We start from the raw sequence: 16,065 nt of genomic DNA on the forward strand, positions 1-16,065 counted from the left end.
AGATGTAGTGTTGTACAGATGGTAGACAAGTTTCCTGCTAAAAAGTTATATTGGAGAACTCTAGCTAGTGATCACATTATGAAACAATATATATAGTTATATTAGATTTTGTGATGCAGGTTAAATTGGAATAGTTAGTGTTGATGGGAGTATATGAGAGAATGAATTTTGGACAGAAAAGAAGGTTACTATTTTCAGAGAGAAGAAAGTTACTTTTTTTTTTACAGAAAAGAAAGTTAAGTCTAAAATTAATTAAAATGTTTTTTGATTATAACTATAGTGTATATTCCTAAAAGATGTGTCGGTTACGGAAAGTCATTTTTAAATAGACGTGTCTGTTTGTGAACAAATTCCTAAGGTTTTATAAATACCTGATACTTTTTCAAAATAAAGGATGAACAATTACAGATTTCTTTTCTTCTTCTCTAAATATTCATTACAAAACACAATTATGTTTTTGTGGGAAATTCAAGTTAATTGCTGAAACTTGAATTTCATAGGCTTTGTAAAAATACCGGAGGAATGCCACCGCAAAGAACAAAGTGGGAGGTTTAAATTCAGGGCGAGAGTATTACTCTATCAAAGCCGGATTATTACTTCCTCACTTCTGAAATCTATTTTCTAACAGGTTATGGTTACGGGTGAGCCATATATTTCATCAAAAAAGGAAACAATTCTTTCCAATCTAAAGTAGTGTTGAAGTAGTAGACAAATCAACAAGATAATCTAGCCAGTAGTTAGAACTCAGTTTAGCACATAATACCTTCGCATTACATCAATTGATGAAAATATGTTCCAGCAACATATTTTGTTGTCTTTAAGGAAATTCTTGAATGGTCCAAGAATCATTCAAAAAGTTTATACAAGCAACCATTTCATACTACCCATTGCAAATTATTTCTACATACATGCCATCCTTTCATAATATTCAACCACGTATGTGAGTAGGATTTTCTAATATATTTTGGATTAATATGATAAACGACAATACCTATTAACAAGAATTGCAGCTCAGTGAGTATTTAGGTTCTTAAATAAACGCCTGGACTCCAAGTCCACCACTATATTTAGGGAATCATAGTTTTTCAATTAATTAGGTGCAACTTCTTACACACTTCATAGTCTCCCAAATAAAATTTTGAATACGATCAATAGTTTTTATTTTGTGGCCTAACTTAAAAAATACTCCCTTGTTTCACTTTAACTTGTCCACTACAGCAGGAATAAAGTTTCACTTTTACTTGTCCATTTTAACACATTAAGAGAAAAATAATTTTTTCCCCATGTTTTACCCTTAACGTTAGTTACTCTTTTCAAAATTATTTTCTAAGTCCGCTAGAACTACCAATTAATATGGAGTAAAAAAAAAAAAAAAAAAGACAGTTCGGTGCACTAAGCTCCCGCTAAAACAATTAATATGGTGTATCACGATAAAATACTAAATTCATTTATTATTTTTTAAATGGTGCCCAAAGTCCAGTGTGGACAAGTAAAATTGAACGGAGGGAGTAGATCTTATCCTACATCGCACAGGAAATAAATTAATCAAAGTTAAAAGTAACTTCAACTCATTCTTCTGTTGTCAAACATAATTTTTACGCTAACTTTATATTTTTGAGAGATTCTACTCCCTCCGTAACAATTTAAGTGACATTATTTAACGAGGAAGATTTTTGAAATATATGGTCCAAAATAAGTATTAGATATTTGTGTAGTTATAAACTATTTTATAAAATTAAATTATTTTTAAATATAGAAAAATTACATTCTTTTTGGGACACATTAATTAAAAAAGAAAATGTGCCACATGAATTAAGACAAATGTAACAATATAGCAATTTACTGACCTTATCATTAACCCAAAAAAAAAAAATGCTTATGAAGTAATTTGATGAACGTGAGTTAACATTTAAAAAACTGACTCGTAAATTAAATAATCCCTCATGTTTGGATTCTATTCTATAATATTTTAAAGACTACTACCATACTCCAATATTTTATAGCAGAAAAATTTGACATGTCGACTACTACTTGGCAGGTTGTCAATTAAAAACAACGATTACGCGGTAGGTGACGAAAAAAGAAAATAACTACTACGCGTCGGTGAACACGCAAAACATATATTTTTATTTTTTTTAAAGAAAGAGACACAAAATGGGAATTTGTAAAACATCGTATCCCATAAATAGCCCATTGTCTGAAGACAATTATGATACAAAATCAAATTTAGAGATTGAAAAAACTGAAGATTTAGAAATGACTACACCTTTGAAAATTAAGGAGACTTTCTTTATATCACATGGATCACCTACACTTTCAATTGATGAATCTTTACCTGCTAGACAATTCTTGAAAGGCTTTAAAGAAAGATTTTTGAATCATCAAAAGCCAAATTCAATATTGGTTATTTCTGCACATTGGGAAACTTCTGAACCAACTGTTAATTCTATTCGTGGTAGACATGATACTATTCATGATTTTTATGGTTTTCCTAAACCCATGTATCAGGTACTTTAACAGTTTTTTTTTTTAATGATTTTCTTGGTGGTTTTTACCTCTTGTATTGTATCGTACTCCCTGTGTCTCAATTTATATGATACTTTTCGCTTTTTGTGATTCAAACTCGTTAATTTTGACCCTCTGTTTGAACATTCCAAATAAAATTTACATAGTTAGAAATTAATTATATTGTCACGATGGTTAATGATTCCGTCAGCCCATGTAACAGGTAGGTGCTTGCTTTAATTCTCATCTCTATTTTATTCATTCTGAATTCAACTCAGAATTCGAAAAACTCCAAAAAAGTTATTTTCACAATTTTGACTCCAAATCACTCACAAAATTTCAAAAACCAACTCCAATTAGTATTCATGTCTAAACACAGCTCCAATTAGTACTACTTTTTTCCAAATTATACACTTCTTATCTCCAAACGCCCAGTAAAGGAATTTCTGCCGAACCCGTGATTAACTCCGACCCTGATCTTTAGTTCTGTTAATTGATGAAGGTTGACTTTACTAAATCTGCTTAGATAAAATTTGTTTGACCTTAGAAGAACATGGGATGAATTAACGCTAAAGATCTGGAATATAGCTCTGTCGTAAAACATTTATTCGGATCATGGAGAATATATGCAGTAGAATGAAAAAAAAAATGAAATAATAGTATTTCCTTATGTTGAGACACCACATTTCCAAGCATCAAAGAATATGATCATTTTAATATTTGATTGGTAGTATCAAAGAATAAGATCATTTTTCTGTTTGGTTGATTGTATCAATGAATATGATCATTCTTCTTTTTGGTCGGTAGTATTAGAGGATATGATCATTTTTCTTTTTGATTGGTAGTATCACAATCCACTTTGTGGGATTTCACTGGGTATGTTGTTGTTGTTGTTATCGGTAGTATCACATAATATGATCATAACATGTCAGCCATCTCTAGATCCCTATATTATAAGAGGCTGAGCCAGAATATTTAGTTTATGGGTTCTATTACTAGGTTCTGAATTGATTATATGTACTTATTAAATGATTTTTACAAATAAATGGTTTGAGCCAAAGTTCTTTGGGTTGTGCCGAACCTACAGCTACCAATGTGTCTCCGCCCCTGCCTATATACCTCTCTAAGATGCAGGGGCTAAAAAGGATATCAAACGCATGACTCTGTAGGAACCGTGAGTTGCAACATCTAACAGATTGATTGCAGTCGAAATCGTCTTTGATTTGCCTGTCTCATGCCTTTCTTCCTTGTGTCCTAATTAAGTGCCATTGGCTAGTCGAGGTAGATGGTTTTGTGACATCTCTGTATATGTTGAAGTAAAGCTTCTATAGTTAAGAGTTATCGGATCCTACATTTTTTGATATTCATTACAACCAGTTTGTGGTTGAGTTTACAAGAAATGTACCTTGTCTATTATGCTATAAAATTGTGATATAGTATGAGATCAATTAGTTTGTTGTTAAATTTTTCTAATCATGCAAGCAGGATATGGATTTTGCTGAAGCACATAGCCAGGACTTACATCCCTAAAAAGTTCCCTGTTTTTTCTAGTAATTGCATGGCAGGCACGAAATGCTAACTCCTTCTAATCTGCTTATGCAATTTCTCTCATTTTCAATCTTCAGCTCAAGTACCCTGCACCAGGAGCTCCAGAATTGGCAAAAAGGGTGAAGGACATCCTCATGGCATCTGGGTTTCCGACAGTGCACGAGGACAAAAAACGTGGTCTGGACCACGGTGCATGGGTCCCGCTCATGCTCATGTATCCTGAAGCGGACATTCCAGTCTGCCAGCTTTCAGTCCAGCCCAATAGGGATGGTACTCATCATTACAACCTGGGAAAAGCATTGGCCTCTCTCAAGGATGAAGGTGTCCTCATAATGGGTTCTGGTTCTGCTACTCACAACTTAAGGGCTCTCGGTTCATCCAAGAATGTTGCTTCATGGGCTTTAGAGTTTGATACTTGGCTTAAGGACTCCCTTCTCAGTGGAAGGTACATTCTTATATCCACTTTTTGTGTCTATGCTAACTGGTGAATCGAAGACTAAGGTTTTGAAAAGCTCATTTATTTCAAGTCTTTCATAGTAGATTAAAAGTACTACTTTTAAAGAGGCACTATGTGATCAAATAGATCTAATGCTAATTGACATGGTTGATGTGTACCTCCACTATATATCAACATGCTAATATCCATAAGAAAGTTGCTCTAAAGTAGCATTTGATCTCATAAGTAGCGTGTTTTTGGTGTGTGCATCGATATTTAATTGAACTTATGTGGAGGCTGAAACTCAAGTCAATGCAAAGGCCAGTTAAAATGATAGCGGCTTTCAATACATGCTTATTCTAGAATGTAAATCTTACTTCACGTCATCTTTGGAACGTCAAACAGAAATAATCAGATTTTATTTTTCCATTGTGAAGCTTACAGGACATGTTTTAGTTGTTCCTGCTTTCTTTGCTCATCCTTGTCCTTTTCTTTCTGTTCCATGATCCTTGCCATTTTAAGTTTTCTTTAGTATTACTTCATGGTTGAAAGCATAAGGATTCTCAAGTAAATACGAAGTTCTTATTCTCCTGCTTATACCAGAGTGGTTTTGTTCATTAATATGTTATTTTTGAGTGATATACTCTTTCTCTCTCTGTTATGCATATTAGTAATACGTCAGAAATGCTGTAACTGGAAATAGTCTTGCTCTACATTGTTAAATGATAATACAAGTTTCGTCTTTCTCTTTTAAATTTATGTTCTTGTCCTTGCTTGTCCTTGCTTGTGAGATGATAGGCATTCAAAGGCGGATTTAGAATTTGAACTTTATGACTTCTGAATTTTATGACAACTATCTCAAGTGCTAGTAATTGAGTTCTTAATTTAATTTTTGTACATATTTAGTGGATTTTTTAAACACATATACAGGGTCTAGGTCAAAACTACTGGGTTACCTGTATAAGTATACCAAGTAACTTGGAGATTTTCAGCTTATGTAGTTGCTATTTCTGTGTAGGCATCAAGATGTCAATAACTATGACATGAAGGCGCCACATGCAAAAGTTGCACACCCATGGCCCGAGCACATCTATCCGTTACATGTAGCGCTAGGTGCTTCCGGTGAAGGTGTAAAGGGAGAGCTTATTCACCACAGCTGGGATCTTGGTTCACTTTCTTACGCTTCGTATAAGTTTTCTAGCTAGCCTAAATAGGTCTTCATAGATGAATCCTTATATGTGTATTAATAGTGTCTGCTGGTGTTAAATGGTGTATAAACTTCCCAAAATACTTTGGATTTATAGAATAAATTGAAATTACTGAATTTGATGTGATCCAGAAGGAGCTGAAATGTGACAAAGGGTTGTTGAGTTAATTGTTAAGTTCCTTAATTGACAGTTATGCCCCCCTCTATTTTAAGTAGAAGTTTTATTATTTCCATATTTGGCTGGCCATTGTATTATCTTTTTTCACTTTTAGTCCACACTCCAGATCATACCCCTCTCAACTTTTGAGCATAGATGTTCTCCCACTGCTTGGGCGAGCAACATATTCAATTTTATGTAACTATTTTTTAATCGGTAACACTATTAATTATTTATATATTTGTCTTCTCAAGGTTGATTGATCTTTTCTAAGATCTTTGAATGTCGCCAGGGGCAGAGCCATAGGGGTGCAAGGGGAGCCAACTGAACCCCCTTCGTTGAAATATTATACGGCGTAGATTTTTTAGAAAAAAGATTTTTTTTGGCATATATATACACGTTGTTGAATCCCTTTGCCAGAAGAACTTTTTTCGTTGAATCCCCTTCTGTTTCAGGCTTCGCCACTGAATGTCGCCTTCTCTTTCTGTGTACATGAAAAGCATAGTACTATTCAACTTCACGACTTACACTTTACTCATTCTTAAAAACCTCATACTAATGGAAATGAAAGATTCGATTGCACCACGGAACCTTTTCGATCAACGGAAACAAAATTATAAAATTAATTCAGACTAAAGATGTTTATTGAACAATGAATTATTAAGTATTGATGTTTGTACCTTACAGCCGTTTGCCTAATTAGATGTTATCCTGTATCATACCAACAAATTTATATTAGGATGATTTAACAAATCAATTCGACAAAATGATTTTCATTTATCTCGTTGTGACCAGCTGGAACTATTGCAGCTTAATTTCTCTGCTCTTCTTTCTGCAAACTCGAGTTTGTTGGACTGAGTTTATAACGAAAAGATGACTGTTGCTAATCTCAGGGGCGGCTGGACTATAAGGCCAATAAAGCAATAGCTTGAGGTCCTAATGTTTTTGGGGCCTCCTTTTTTCCTTAAAGATGTATTTTATATATAAACTGTTGCCTCAACCGAGAGAAGTTAATTGATAAAATCTTATCTAACATCAATAATACCTTAAGAGATTTAATGAATTAGCTATACTATCAATTGAAAAGGAATTGTTAGAACAAATCGATTATAAAACAGTAATTAATGACTTCTCATCTAAAAAAACTAGAAAAGTAGACTTTAAATAAAAATATATATGACGATCTGTACTTTAAAAAAATTAGGGCCTCTGTTTGAAGTTTGGCGTTAGGCCCCCATTGTTGTTGAGACGGTCCTGGCCCTAATGTAATACCATGAGATGTCGTTATTAACAAATATGATATCACTGCATCACCTTTATTAGATAAGTACCACTATTTTGGGAACACAATATACTAGTGCTTGGGGATTGATTACTGCAAAAACTGAAATTTACAGCTATGCTTTCATGCTGACCGAAGTACAATTTTCGCTGTGGAGACAAGTCTAAAGCAATGGATAGATGACTCAAATTTGTGGAGACAAGCATGGAGAACTCCTTGCTATATGGAAGGCTTGTGCATGACATCCATATACAAGCTCACACCACTGGAAATAGAAATTGACTCGACGGAGGTTATTAAATGCATTGAACAAAACACCTCCACTTACGATGATATTATTCATGATTGCAGGTTATTAACGCTGCAGTTGAAGCCCCGGTGATCAGGCATAATTTTAGACAAGGGAATACAGCAGCACATATGCTTGCTAAGGAAGCTCCTAATCAGTCCAGTTTCAATAAAGCTATCTACCTAACGAGGCCTCCACCTTAACACTACTTGAAGTTGACTGTCGAGGAGGAACTCTTTTTGTTATGAAGTTTGATGTACAAACTATTAATATGCTTTCTACTTATGGTAACCAAAATATCCTGCGAGACATCCAGTCTAGTAATATTAGTACTACTGCTGCTGCTTATGGAACTACACATCCATCACCTGAATGCTTTGCCCCTACAGGCAATAGCATGTTTTGTAATATTTTGAATGCTTAATTAATATGTAAATTGTTACTCCCTCCGTCTCAAAAAGATTGACACTTTTCGCTTTTCGAGAGTTAAACGAGTTTTTTTTTTACCGTAATTTTTTCATACGTCTTTTAAATATTTTAAATTATTAATGATGGTGACTTATAGTACTTTTTATGTAGTTTTCATGTAAACTTTATTTCGAAAAAATAAAAGATTCTATGTTAAATCACACGGTCAAAATTAAAAAGTTTGACTTTCGAAAAGTGAAAAGCGTCAATCTTTTTGAGACAGAGGGAGTATAAAATAAAGGCTATAAAGTAAATACACCAAAGGCTAGTATATAGAAAAAGACTGATATATTATTCAACCTTTAACTTAAGAGAGATTTCATTGTTTATTTCTCATATATTACAAAGGAAAAAGAACCTCCTATTTATAATAGGAAAATAACTTGTGGCCAAGTTATTTTCTTGATGGCAAGTAACCAACGTAATATCTTGGTGGCCAAGTCATCTTGGTCTCCAAGTAAATCAAATGCAAACTTCATCTCTAAGTAACTTAATGGACACACATATTTACAACACCTCCCCCCCTTGGATGTCCATTAATTAGATGATGTGCCTCGTTAGAATCTTATGAGGAAAAATTCTGTGGGAAAAAGTTCTAATGAAGGAAAAAGAGTACATATATCTAGTAATACACTTTGAGAGCTGCTTCATTAAAAACCTTACTAGGAAATCCCAAATGAGACAAAACCTTGGTTAAGGAAAAAAGAGTATAACACGTATTTAACTCCCCCTGATTAAACCATCACATAATTCTTGAAGATAATGTCCTCCGATCTTGTGTGCCAACTTATCATATCTTGAGGTTGGCAGAACCTTTTTGATCTGATTTGTCAAATGATCATTGACAATCCGGTTGATCATCTGCATCTTCATTCTTTAGATAGAGTTGCATCATCGTCATATAGAATTGTCGCAGTCACGCCAAGTAAATTCTTGACTTGCTTCAAATCAGTTGTTGTCTTTCTATGATTTATTATCATGTAAATAACATGGTATGACAGTAATCTTTCATGGAAATAGATAGCATGTCTGGATCGAACTCTTATGTCGATCAAATGTATGCCCTGAATATCCCCAAAAAAAAAAAAAAAAAAAACACTTGACAGCTTTTGTTAGGATAAACATATTTATATTAGGGCTTTCATTTGCAATATGCAATTGATCTTATTTCGATATCTCTACGTAAGATTGAAACTTTTATCATGCTCATAGTTATAGCAAGATATATAAATATATCAATTGCACAAAGATATGGTACTTTAGGACCAATTCAATTTTCTAATTTCAACTTCTTTTAGCAGATAATCTACCGCTTTTGGAAACTCTTCAAGAGCTCCAATAATATTCATCTGAAATGTTCTGATTATCATAAAGAGACACGGGTAAACATGATCATCTTTGTTCCCTTCGTCAATGAATATCCACTAAGGTGATTAAATCATATTCACCTTATCTAATTTAATCCATATAAGGATTATGAACAAGATCCCTAAGAACTTGTAATATCTGGACTGCTGATCCAATAAAGTTTACGCTTACCAAGATGTATCATATCACTTGGTAATTATTTCTACGTCGTACATGCTTTAAGAGACGTAGAATTAGATCCTCACTATCTTTTACAATATTGCGCCCCATATTGTATCAAAGATATCATCGACGAGATATCATTTTGTATCGGTTCGCAATTCGACATAACTAACTGAGATCTCATCACTTCATTATTTTCAGATACCTGAACCTCCCAGAAGGTTTCATGAAGTGTTATGTCGTAGGCTCTTCAAGAGCACATTGCCTCCTCATTATGATCATTTTGATCATTTGCTCATCTCCTTTTTCAAGGGTTATTACATTTGGAACCGATTGGTCTACCATGCTCCATGCATCTTTGTGGACTCTGTCCTTCAGAGACATTAGAAGCATTTGTAGCTGAAATATGAGATTAATTTAGGGTCAGCAAATGCTTCTAGCATTTGACTTGAATTATCTTTTGAATGAGGATCATACTGATGATAATTCACAACAAGTTTCTTAGCTGCTTATTGTCTCCCCCTCATGTTAGATAAACTAACGTATATCCTTATTTCATCTAGAAAAATCCATCTGTGTGCACGTGGTAGATCCATTAATCATCTACCACACATCAAAAGCTATTAGATGAAAATATTTGATTCTTGAACCTGAACCAATTGGTAGGGGAGAATTTATCATAATTTATTGGTCTGAAGCATATAAGTGCCATTGTATGCAATATATTATGTCTCAGACCGGCACATGAAGCTTTGTTCTCATAAGTAATGGTTTAGCTATATATCGCAGGCATTCAATGCCAAACCATCTTGAATATAAACCAACATTATCAAGATGAATTGTCATGATTACATATTCTGAAAATTATGCTCCCAATTCAATTATTTGAGCAAGCAACTTCGTAAATGTCAAATTGCGGGTTGACAATAAACGTACATGTTACCGTCTTATATATGCATCTATTTAAGACATCACATTACCAGCGAACGGGCCTACATTCACCTTTTATATTTTCCAAAATTTAGGGGATTCAACCTCAACATTAGCTGGTGTAATCAACTTATCATGAGAACAAGCACCACAAAAGAAATCTTGAAGAGTCTTCTATTTCTTCAATATATTCCGAATACTCAATTAGCACATTCGATTTAAACCAGGATGGGCAAAACAGTTATGTCAACTGAAAAATTATTTGTATTCGTAAACTTCAAGTTTACTATGACGTGTGCTATTTATTTTAGTAAACTTCTGATTTAATATTGCATGAGATTTTATATCAATAAACTTCTGGTTTATTGCGGTATGTGATCTTATCATGCTCAGGTAACGTTTCACATACGTATTTCTTACCCGTGGTAACTTGAAGATATTCAATCTTCCAATCATTTATAGTCTCAATATGATAACCATTTTTATTGCTAGTAAACTTCAGGTTTATTACAATTTTGTGTTCTGATCGCAATATATACGATATAGGACGAATGATGCTATCATATATACTCTATTTGAGAGACTATAATTTATTTACCATAATTAGATATTATTTGGACACTGCTGGTGTCGTGATACTTGTAGATAAACAATTACATTTCTAAAGCCCTTGATCATTAGTTTTTACTACTAAATATTTCTTAGATACTTGTGGTATCATGAAAGTAGATTTAGACACTACTGGTGTCATGAAATAAACATTAAGTCCTAAACTTCAGTATTTTAAACATCTCCTTCAGGGAGAGTCATCATTAACATCTGAATATTTTGTATCAACGAGGCAACCACATAGTTATTAATTCCTTCAGGGGAAAATACATTAATTATTATTTCCTTCGAGGAAATCAATAACAACTAAACATAATGTATTAATGTGGTTATAGCAGCAATCATTCTACTTTGCTCCCTTTTGCCTTAGAATGATACTTTAATAAAATTATTAAAGACGTTTCTATGTACGACAGATACGTGTTGCTATGTCTTAATTTCATACCACAAAAATAACATGTATATTCCTTGTATTTTATCTCTCCAGGAGACAGGTTGTGGTATTTCTTCATTCACTTCGGGAAATGAAACCCGATTATTCAAATGTGCTTGCAATATGATATTCATCAATAGCTCGTTATTTGGCTCAAGCACAAGACGACATTGCTTCAGAATATTTCTCAGATATTTTATCAGTTCGTTCTGCTTCAGGAGTGAAGTTTAAAGTTTTACTACTTCGGGAGTAAAGTTTAAAGGTTTACTACTTCGAGAGTAAATTTTATGGTCTTACTACTTCAAGAGTAAAATTTCAGAATATTTACTAATTCGGGAGTAAATTTCAGAATTTTACTACTTCGGGAGTAGATTTCAGAGTTGTACTACTTCAGAAGTAGAATTCAAAGCCTTACTACTTCTAGAGTAGAATTCAGAGTCTTACTACTACTTCTGGAGGAAATTCAGAGTTGTGCTACTTCGGCAGTAGAGTTCAAAGTTCTACTACTTCAGGAGTAGAGTTTTTGAGTTTACTACTTCTGAATCGACGTAGAATATTCGAATATTTTAACTCAATTGTTCTACCTCTTCTAGAGATGAGTCGTGATAATTTCACAACCATACGCACGTCCGCATTTATAAGCTTACCACATACTGTCACATTCACTTTAGGGAATGAATCTGTATTTGTAACATTTATAAAAAAAAATCTCATTCTTCAAGAATGAAACATAATTGTCTAGACTTGGCTTAGCCATATCAAATATCAAATCGTGACAGCTTAGAACCTTTTTTAAGATATTGCTACTTCAGGAACAATCGAGACATACATACAATTTAGAGAATCTTTCTCTAACATATCTTCAACAGGCCACTAAAGCCTAAAAAAATATTACCACTTCTGGTGGTTATAGACATAGATGAATTTAATCATAACGATATTTAAGAGATATTATCACTTCTGAAGATCATGTATTTCTTGTAAACTTTCATTCTTAGCCATTAAGGATTATGAAATTAATATCACAATTTTTCTTAACAATATTGTTCTTTAGGAACAAAATTTGAGGCATAAATGATCAAGCGAACCATTTAAGATTCAGAGATCAAAAGAATCCAAGCATACGAAGTAATAGTAACATACATCCAAAATCCATTATGGATGATATATAATACAATACTAATCACTACTAAAAAAAAGGATTTCCTGACCTCAAAAAAAGGGACCTCATGAGGTCGGTAAAGTCATAATATTTATTTTTCAATTTTAAAAAAAAATAAGTCGACCTCATGAGGTCGGTAATATTGTACCAAAATTTGAAAAAATAATGTCGATCAAGCCTACCAGAGTCGGAAATTTATTTGATGCTAAGTATTATAATTTTATTTTTAATTTAAAAGAATACCGACCTCGTGAGGTCGGTAATATTAGGCAAATAAAATTAAAACAGCCCCAACTAAACCCTTCTCTTTCCATTTCTCTCTCTTTTCCTCTTACGTTTTTGAGGTCCCTCTCTCTCTAACCCTAATACGCCGTCGACGTCACCATCATTGCAAGGAGTCGCCGTCGTCCATACCCAGTACCGCCATTGCCGTCGCCAGTTATCATCAACCATTTGAGGTGAGATGGGAGCTTTTTTTTTTCCTTCTCCTTTTTACTTTGCAATTGCTATATGGGGAATCAGAGAAAATAGTGAAGATGCTAAATGCAATTACCAATAAAGGGTCTTGAATAAATTCTCTAAATATTACTTTGGCCATTTGGGGATAAAAAATAATGAAATTACACTCAATTGGAGTGGAAAATCAAGAAAGATGAGAATAAAGATGGGATTTTTTTTTACATGCTTCAATTACTGAAGTTGACATTATGTGCTTCAATTTGCTGAAAGAAATAAGAGCTAAACGCAATTACACATAAATGGTATTAAATAAATTCTTGAAAACCCATTTTGAAAATGGAATCAGTGTTCAATTTTGAGTGGAAGTAGCTGACAATAAATTTTGAGTGGAAGTAGCTTGCAATAATTTTTTTTGCTAAATATAGCTTGTACCTCATAAGATCTATTATCAAAATACAAATGAGAGCTAGTGACTAAACACCTAATTTGTGGGAAGTAGTTCAGAATACGAGAGTCAAAATACTTACTTTTTAAGGTTGAAGTTTAATCATTTCTGATTAAGGTCGGTTTGCTCTTTACTTTAGTGTTCTTTAGCTTTCAGTCATTTCTCGCTACTTGTTTTCTTATGTTTGATTTCGATATTAGGGTAAGAGATCAAGCAAATGGTTTGGCATGTTTCCTTGAGGTTCTTTTTTTTGTGTGTTTATGATTAATTTTTGGGGCAAATTTTCTTGTGTTTGGTTTTAAATTTTCTAAATTTGTGATGGTTTCTTGATTCTAAGGCACATTTAGCCAAAAGAGTACTTCAATATCTTGCTCTCTAAGGTCCATGCATATACCCATGTTTTAGTGTATCTTAGGTTTATGGTGTAAATTTTCATGGGTCTTGTTTGAAATTTTCTGAGTTTTTGATGAGTTTGTGATTCTAAGGTTCATTTTAGCCAAAGGGTACTTATGAGATTGAAATCTTTCTCTATAAGATTTATGTAATGTGGTATGGGGAAACTGGTGATTTGGGTCACTGTTGAAGATCTAGTAAATATTTCCTAGTTTGAAGCATTAATTGATAATTAGGGCAATTGGTGATTTAGGTTTTGAACATTGACTTAAATTATTCTTTGAATTTGTTCCTTAACAATTTCAAATTTGGTGTTATTTGTGTAGATAGAATCTCGTAGTTGGATGTATAATAGGACAAAAGACGGCTGATGGGGGATGAGGCAAGAATTTGTAGACGGTGTTGATGCTTTTGTTGACTATGCAATGACACTTGAAACTTTTCAAATTCATGGCTTGGTTAGGTGCCCTTGTGTGAAATGTCAATGTAAGAATTACGAGACACCAGAGATTGTTAGGCTTCATCTCTATAAAGACGGCTTTGAAAAAAATTATACAGTGTGGACTAGTCAGGGAGAAACGGATAGTAATTTTGGTAGATTTCAAAACTTTGTTGTTGGTGAAAGTAGTAGAGCGGTGGAACCTAACGTCCAAAATTCTAGAATGCACGATATGGTTCAAGATGCTTATGGGATGCATTCCGATTTTGAATCCGGTAACCATGATGAAAAAGCTAGTCGTTTTTTTGAACAGTTGAAAAATTCTAGTCGGCCTTTATATAAAGGGAGTCCCCACTCTTAATTGTCTATTGCTGTTAGATTATTAAGCATTAAAGCATATTGGAATGTTCCTCAAGGGGCAATGGATGTTGTGATTGGCCTTATACATGAATTAGTTGACTCGAAATTAGAGATACCTGAAAATTACTATAAGACAAAAAGATTAGTGTCTAAGTTAGGACTGCAAATCGATGAGAATTGATTGTTGTGAAAATGGATGCATGTTATACTATAAGGGTTGACGAAGGTCAGAATCTTGTAAGTTTGTGGAAGAGCTCGTTTTAAGTAGACTCATAGCGAAAAAGGGGGAAGAGGGTTGCCGTTAAGGCGATGCATTACTTACCCCCACACCAAGGTTAAAGAGGTTGTCCGCATCAAATAGCTCCGCTCCTCATATGAGATGGCACAGTGAAAATAGAAGGCCGCCTGGTGTTATGTGTCATCCATCAGACGGAGAGGCTTGGAAGCATTTTGGCACAACATATCCAGACTTTGCGGCTGAACCACGAAACATTGTTGTCGTTTATGTTCGGTGGATTCACTCCACATTCGTTTCGCCGCACCATATTCTCGTCGATTTTCTTAACACCGTATAATCTTCCACCTGAGTTGTGTATGATTAGTCCATATATATTTCTTAATTGCACCATTCCTGGCCCACGTAATCCAAAAGATTTAATTGATGTATACTTGCAACCTTTGATTGATGAGTTGAAAATGTTGTGGCTTGAAGGGGTTGAGACGTTTGACGTTTCTCTTACGCAGAATTTTAATTTGCGGGTCACCTTAATGTGGACTATTAATGATTTTCCTACCTACGGAATGTTGTCTGGGTGGATGACTACGGAAAGTTAGCTTGTCCTCATCGTGGAGAATACTAAATCGTTCACTTTAAAACATGGGAAAAAATTCATGGTTTGATTGTCACGTTCTTGCCATGGATCATGAGTTTAGGAGTATGAAAAATGCGTTTAGAACAACACGATTGAACAAAACTATCCACCTCCAAGACTTTCAGGAGAGGAAATTTGGGAGAGGGTTGAGAACTTTCCGAAAGTCACTGAAGAACCACCGTACAAGTTCGATGGGTATGGGCTTTCACATAACTGGACCAAACAGAGTATATTTTGGGAGTTACCATATTGGAAGGATAATCTTCTCCGGCATAATCTTGATGTCATGCAAATTAAAAAAAATTACTTTGATAATTTGTTCAACACAGTGATGGATGTCAAGGGCAAGACAAAAGATAATCTAAAGGCTAGATTGGACTTACAGGAATATTGTAGGTATAGAGAGTTATGGTTGTAGGACAAACGGAATGGGGTGTTCGTCGTAAGGCTAGTTATTCATTCACAATGGATCAGAAGCGAAAGATTTATGAATGGGTTGAGAACTTGAAGATGCCTGATGGGTATGCATCAAATTTGGAAA

The 16,065-nt window shown here is 34.0% G+C and overlaps 1 protein-coding gene across 1 annotated transcript; it reads left to right on the forward strand.

Annotated features, from left to right (window-relative positions):
- The first annotated feature begins 2,143 nt into the window (after window positions 1–2,143).
- On the forward strand, window positions 2,144–5,813 carry LOC132065651 (extradiol ring-cleavage dioxygenase-like). The gene is made up of 3 exons (XM_059459137.1): window positions 2,144–2,508; window positions 4,131–4,498; window positions 5,508–5,813. Exons 1-3 carry the CDS (start codon window positions 2,155–2,157, stop codon window positions 5,692–5,694), a joined length of 909 nt encoding a protein of 302 aa, XP_059315120.1. The 5' UTR covers window positions 2,144–2,154; the 3' UTR covers window positions 5,695–5,813.
- The last annotated feature ends 10,252 nt before the right edge of the window (window positions 5,814–16,065 follow it).

Source organism: Lycium ferocissimum, chromosome 7 (assembly GCF_029784015.1).
Source record: "Lycium ferocissimum isolate CSIRO_LF1 chromosome 7, AGI_CSIRO_Lferr_CH_V1, whole genome shotgun sequence".
In the NCBI taxonomy this organism is placed as follows: Eukaryota; Viridiplantae; Streptophyta; class Magnoliopsida; order Solanales; family Solanaceae; genus Lycium; species Lycium ferocissimum.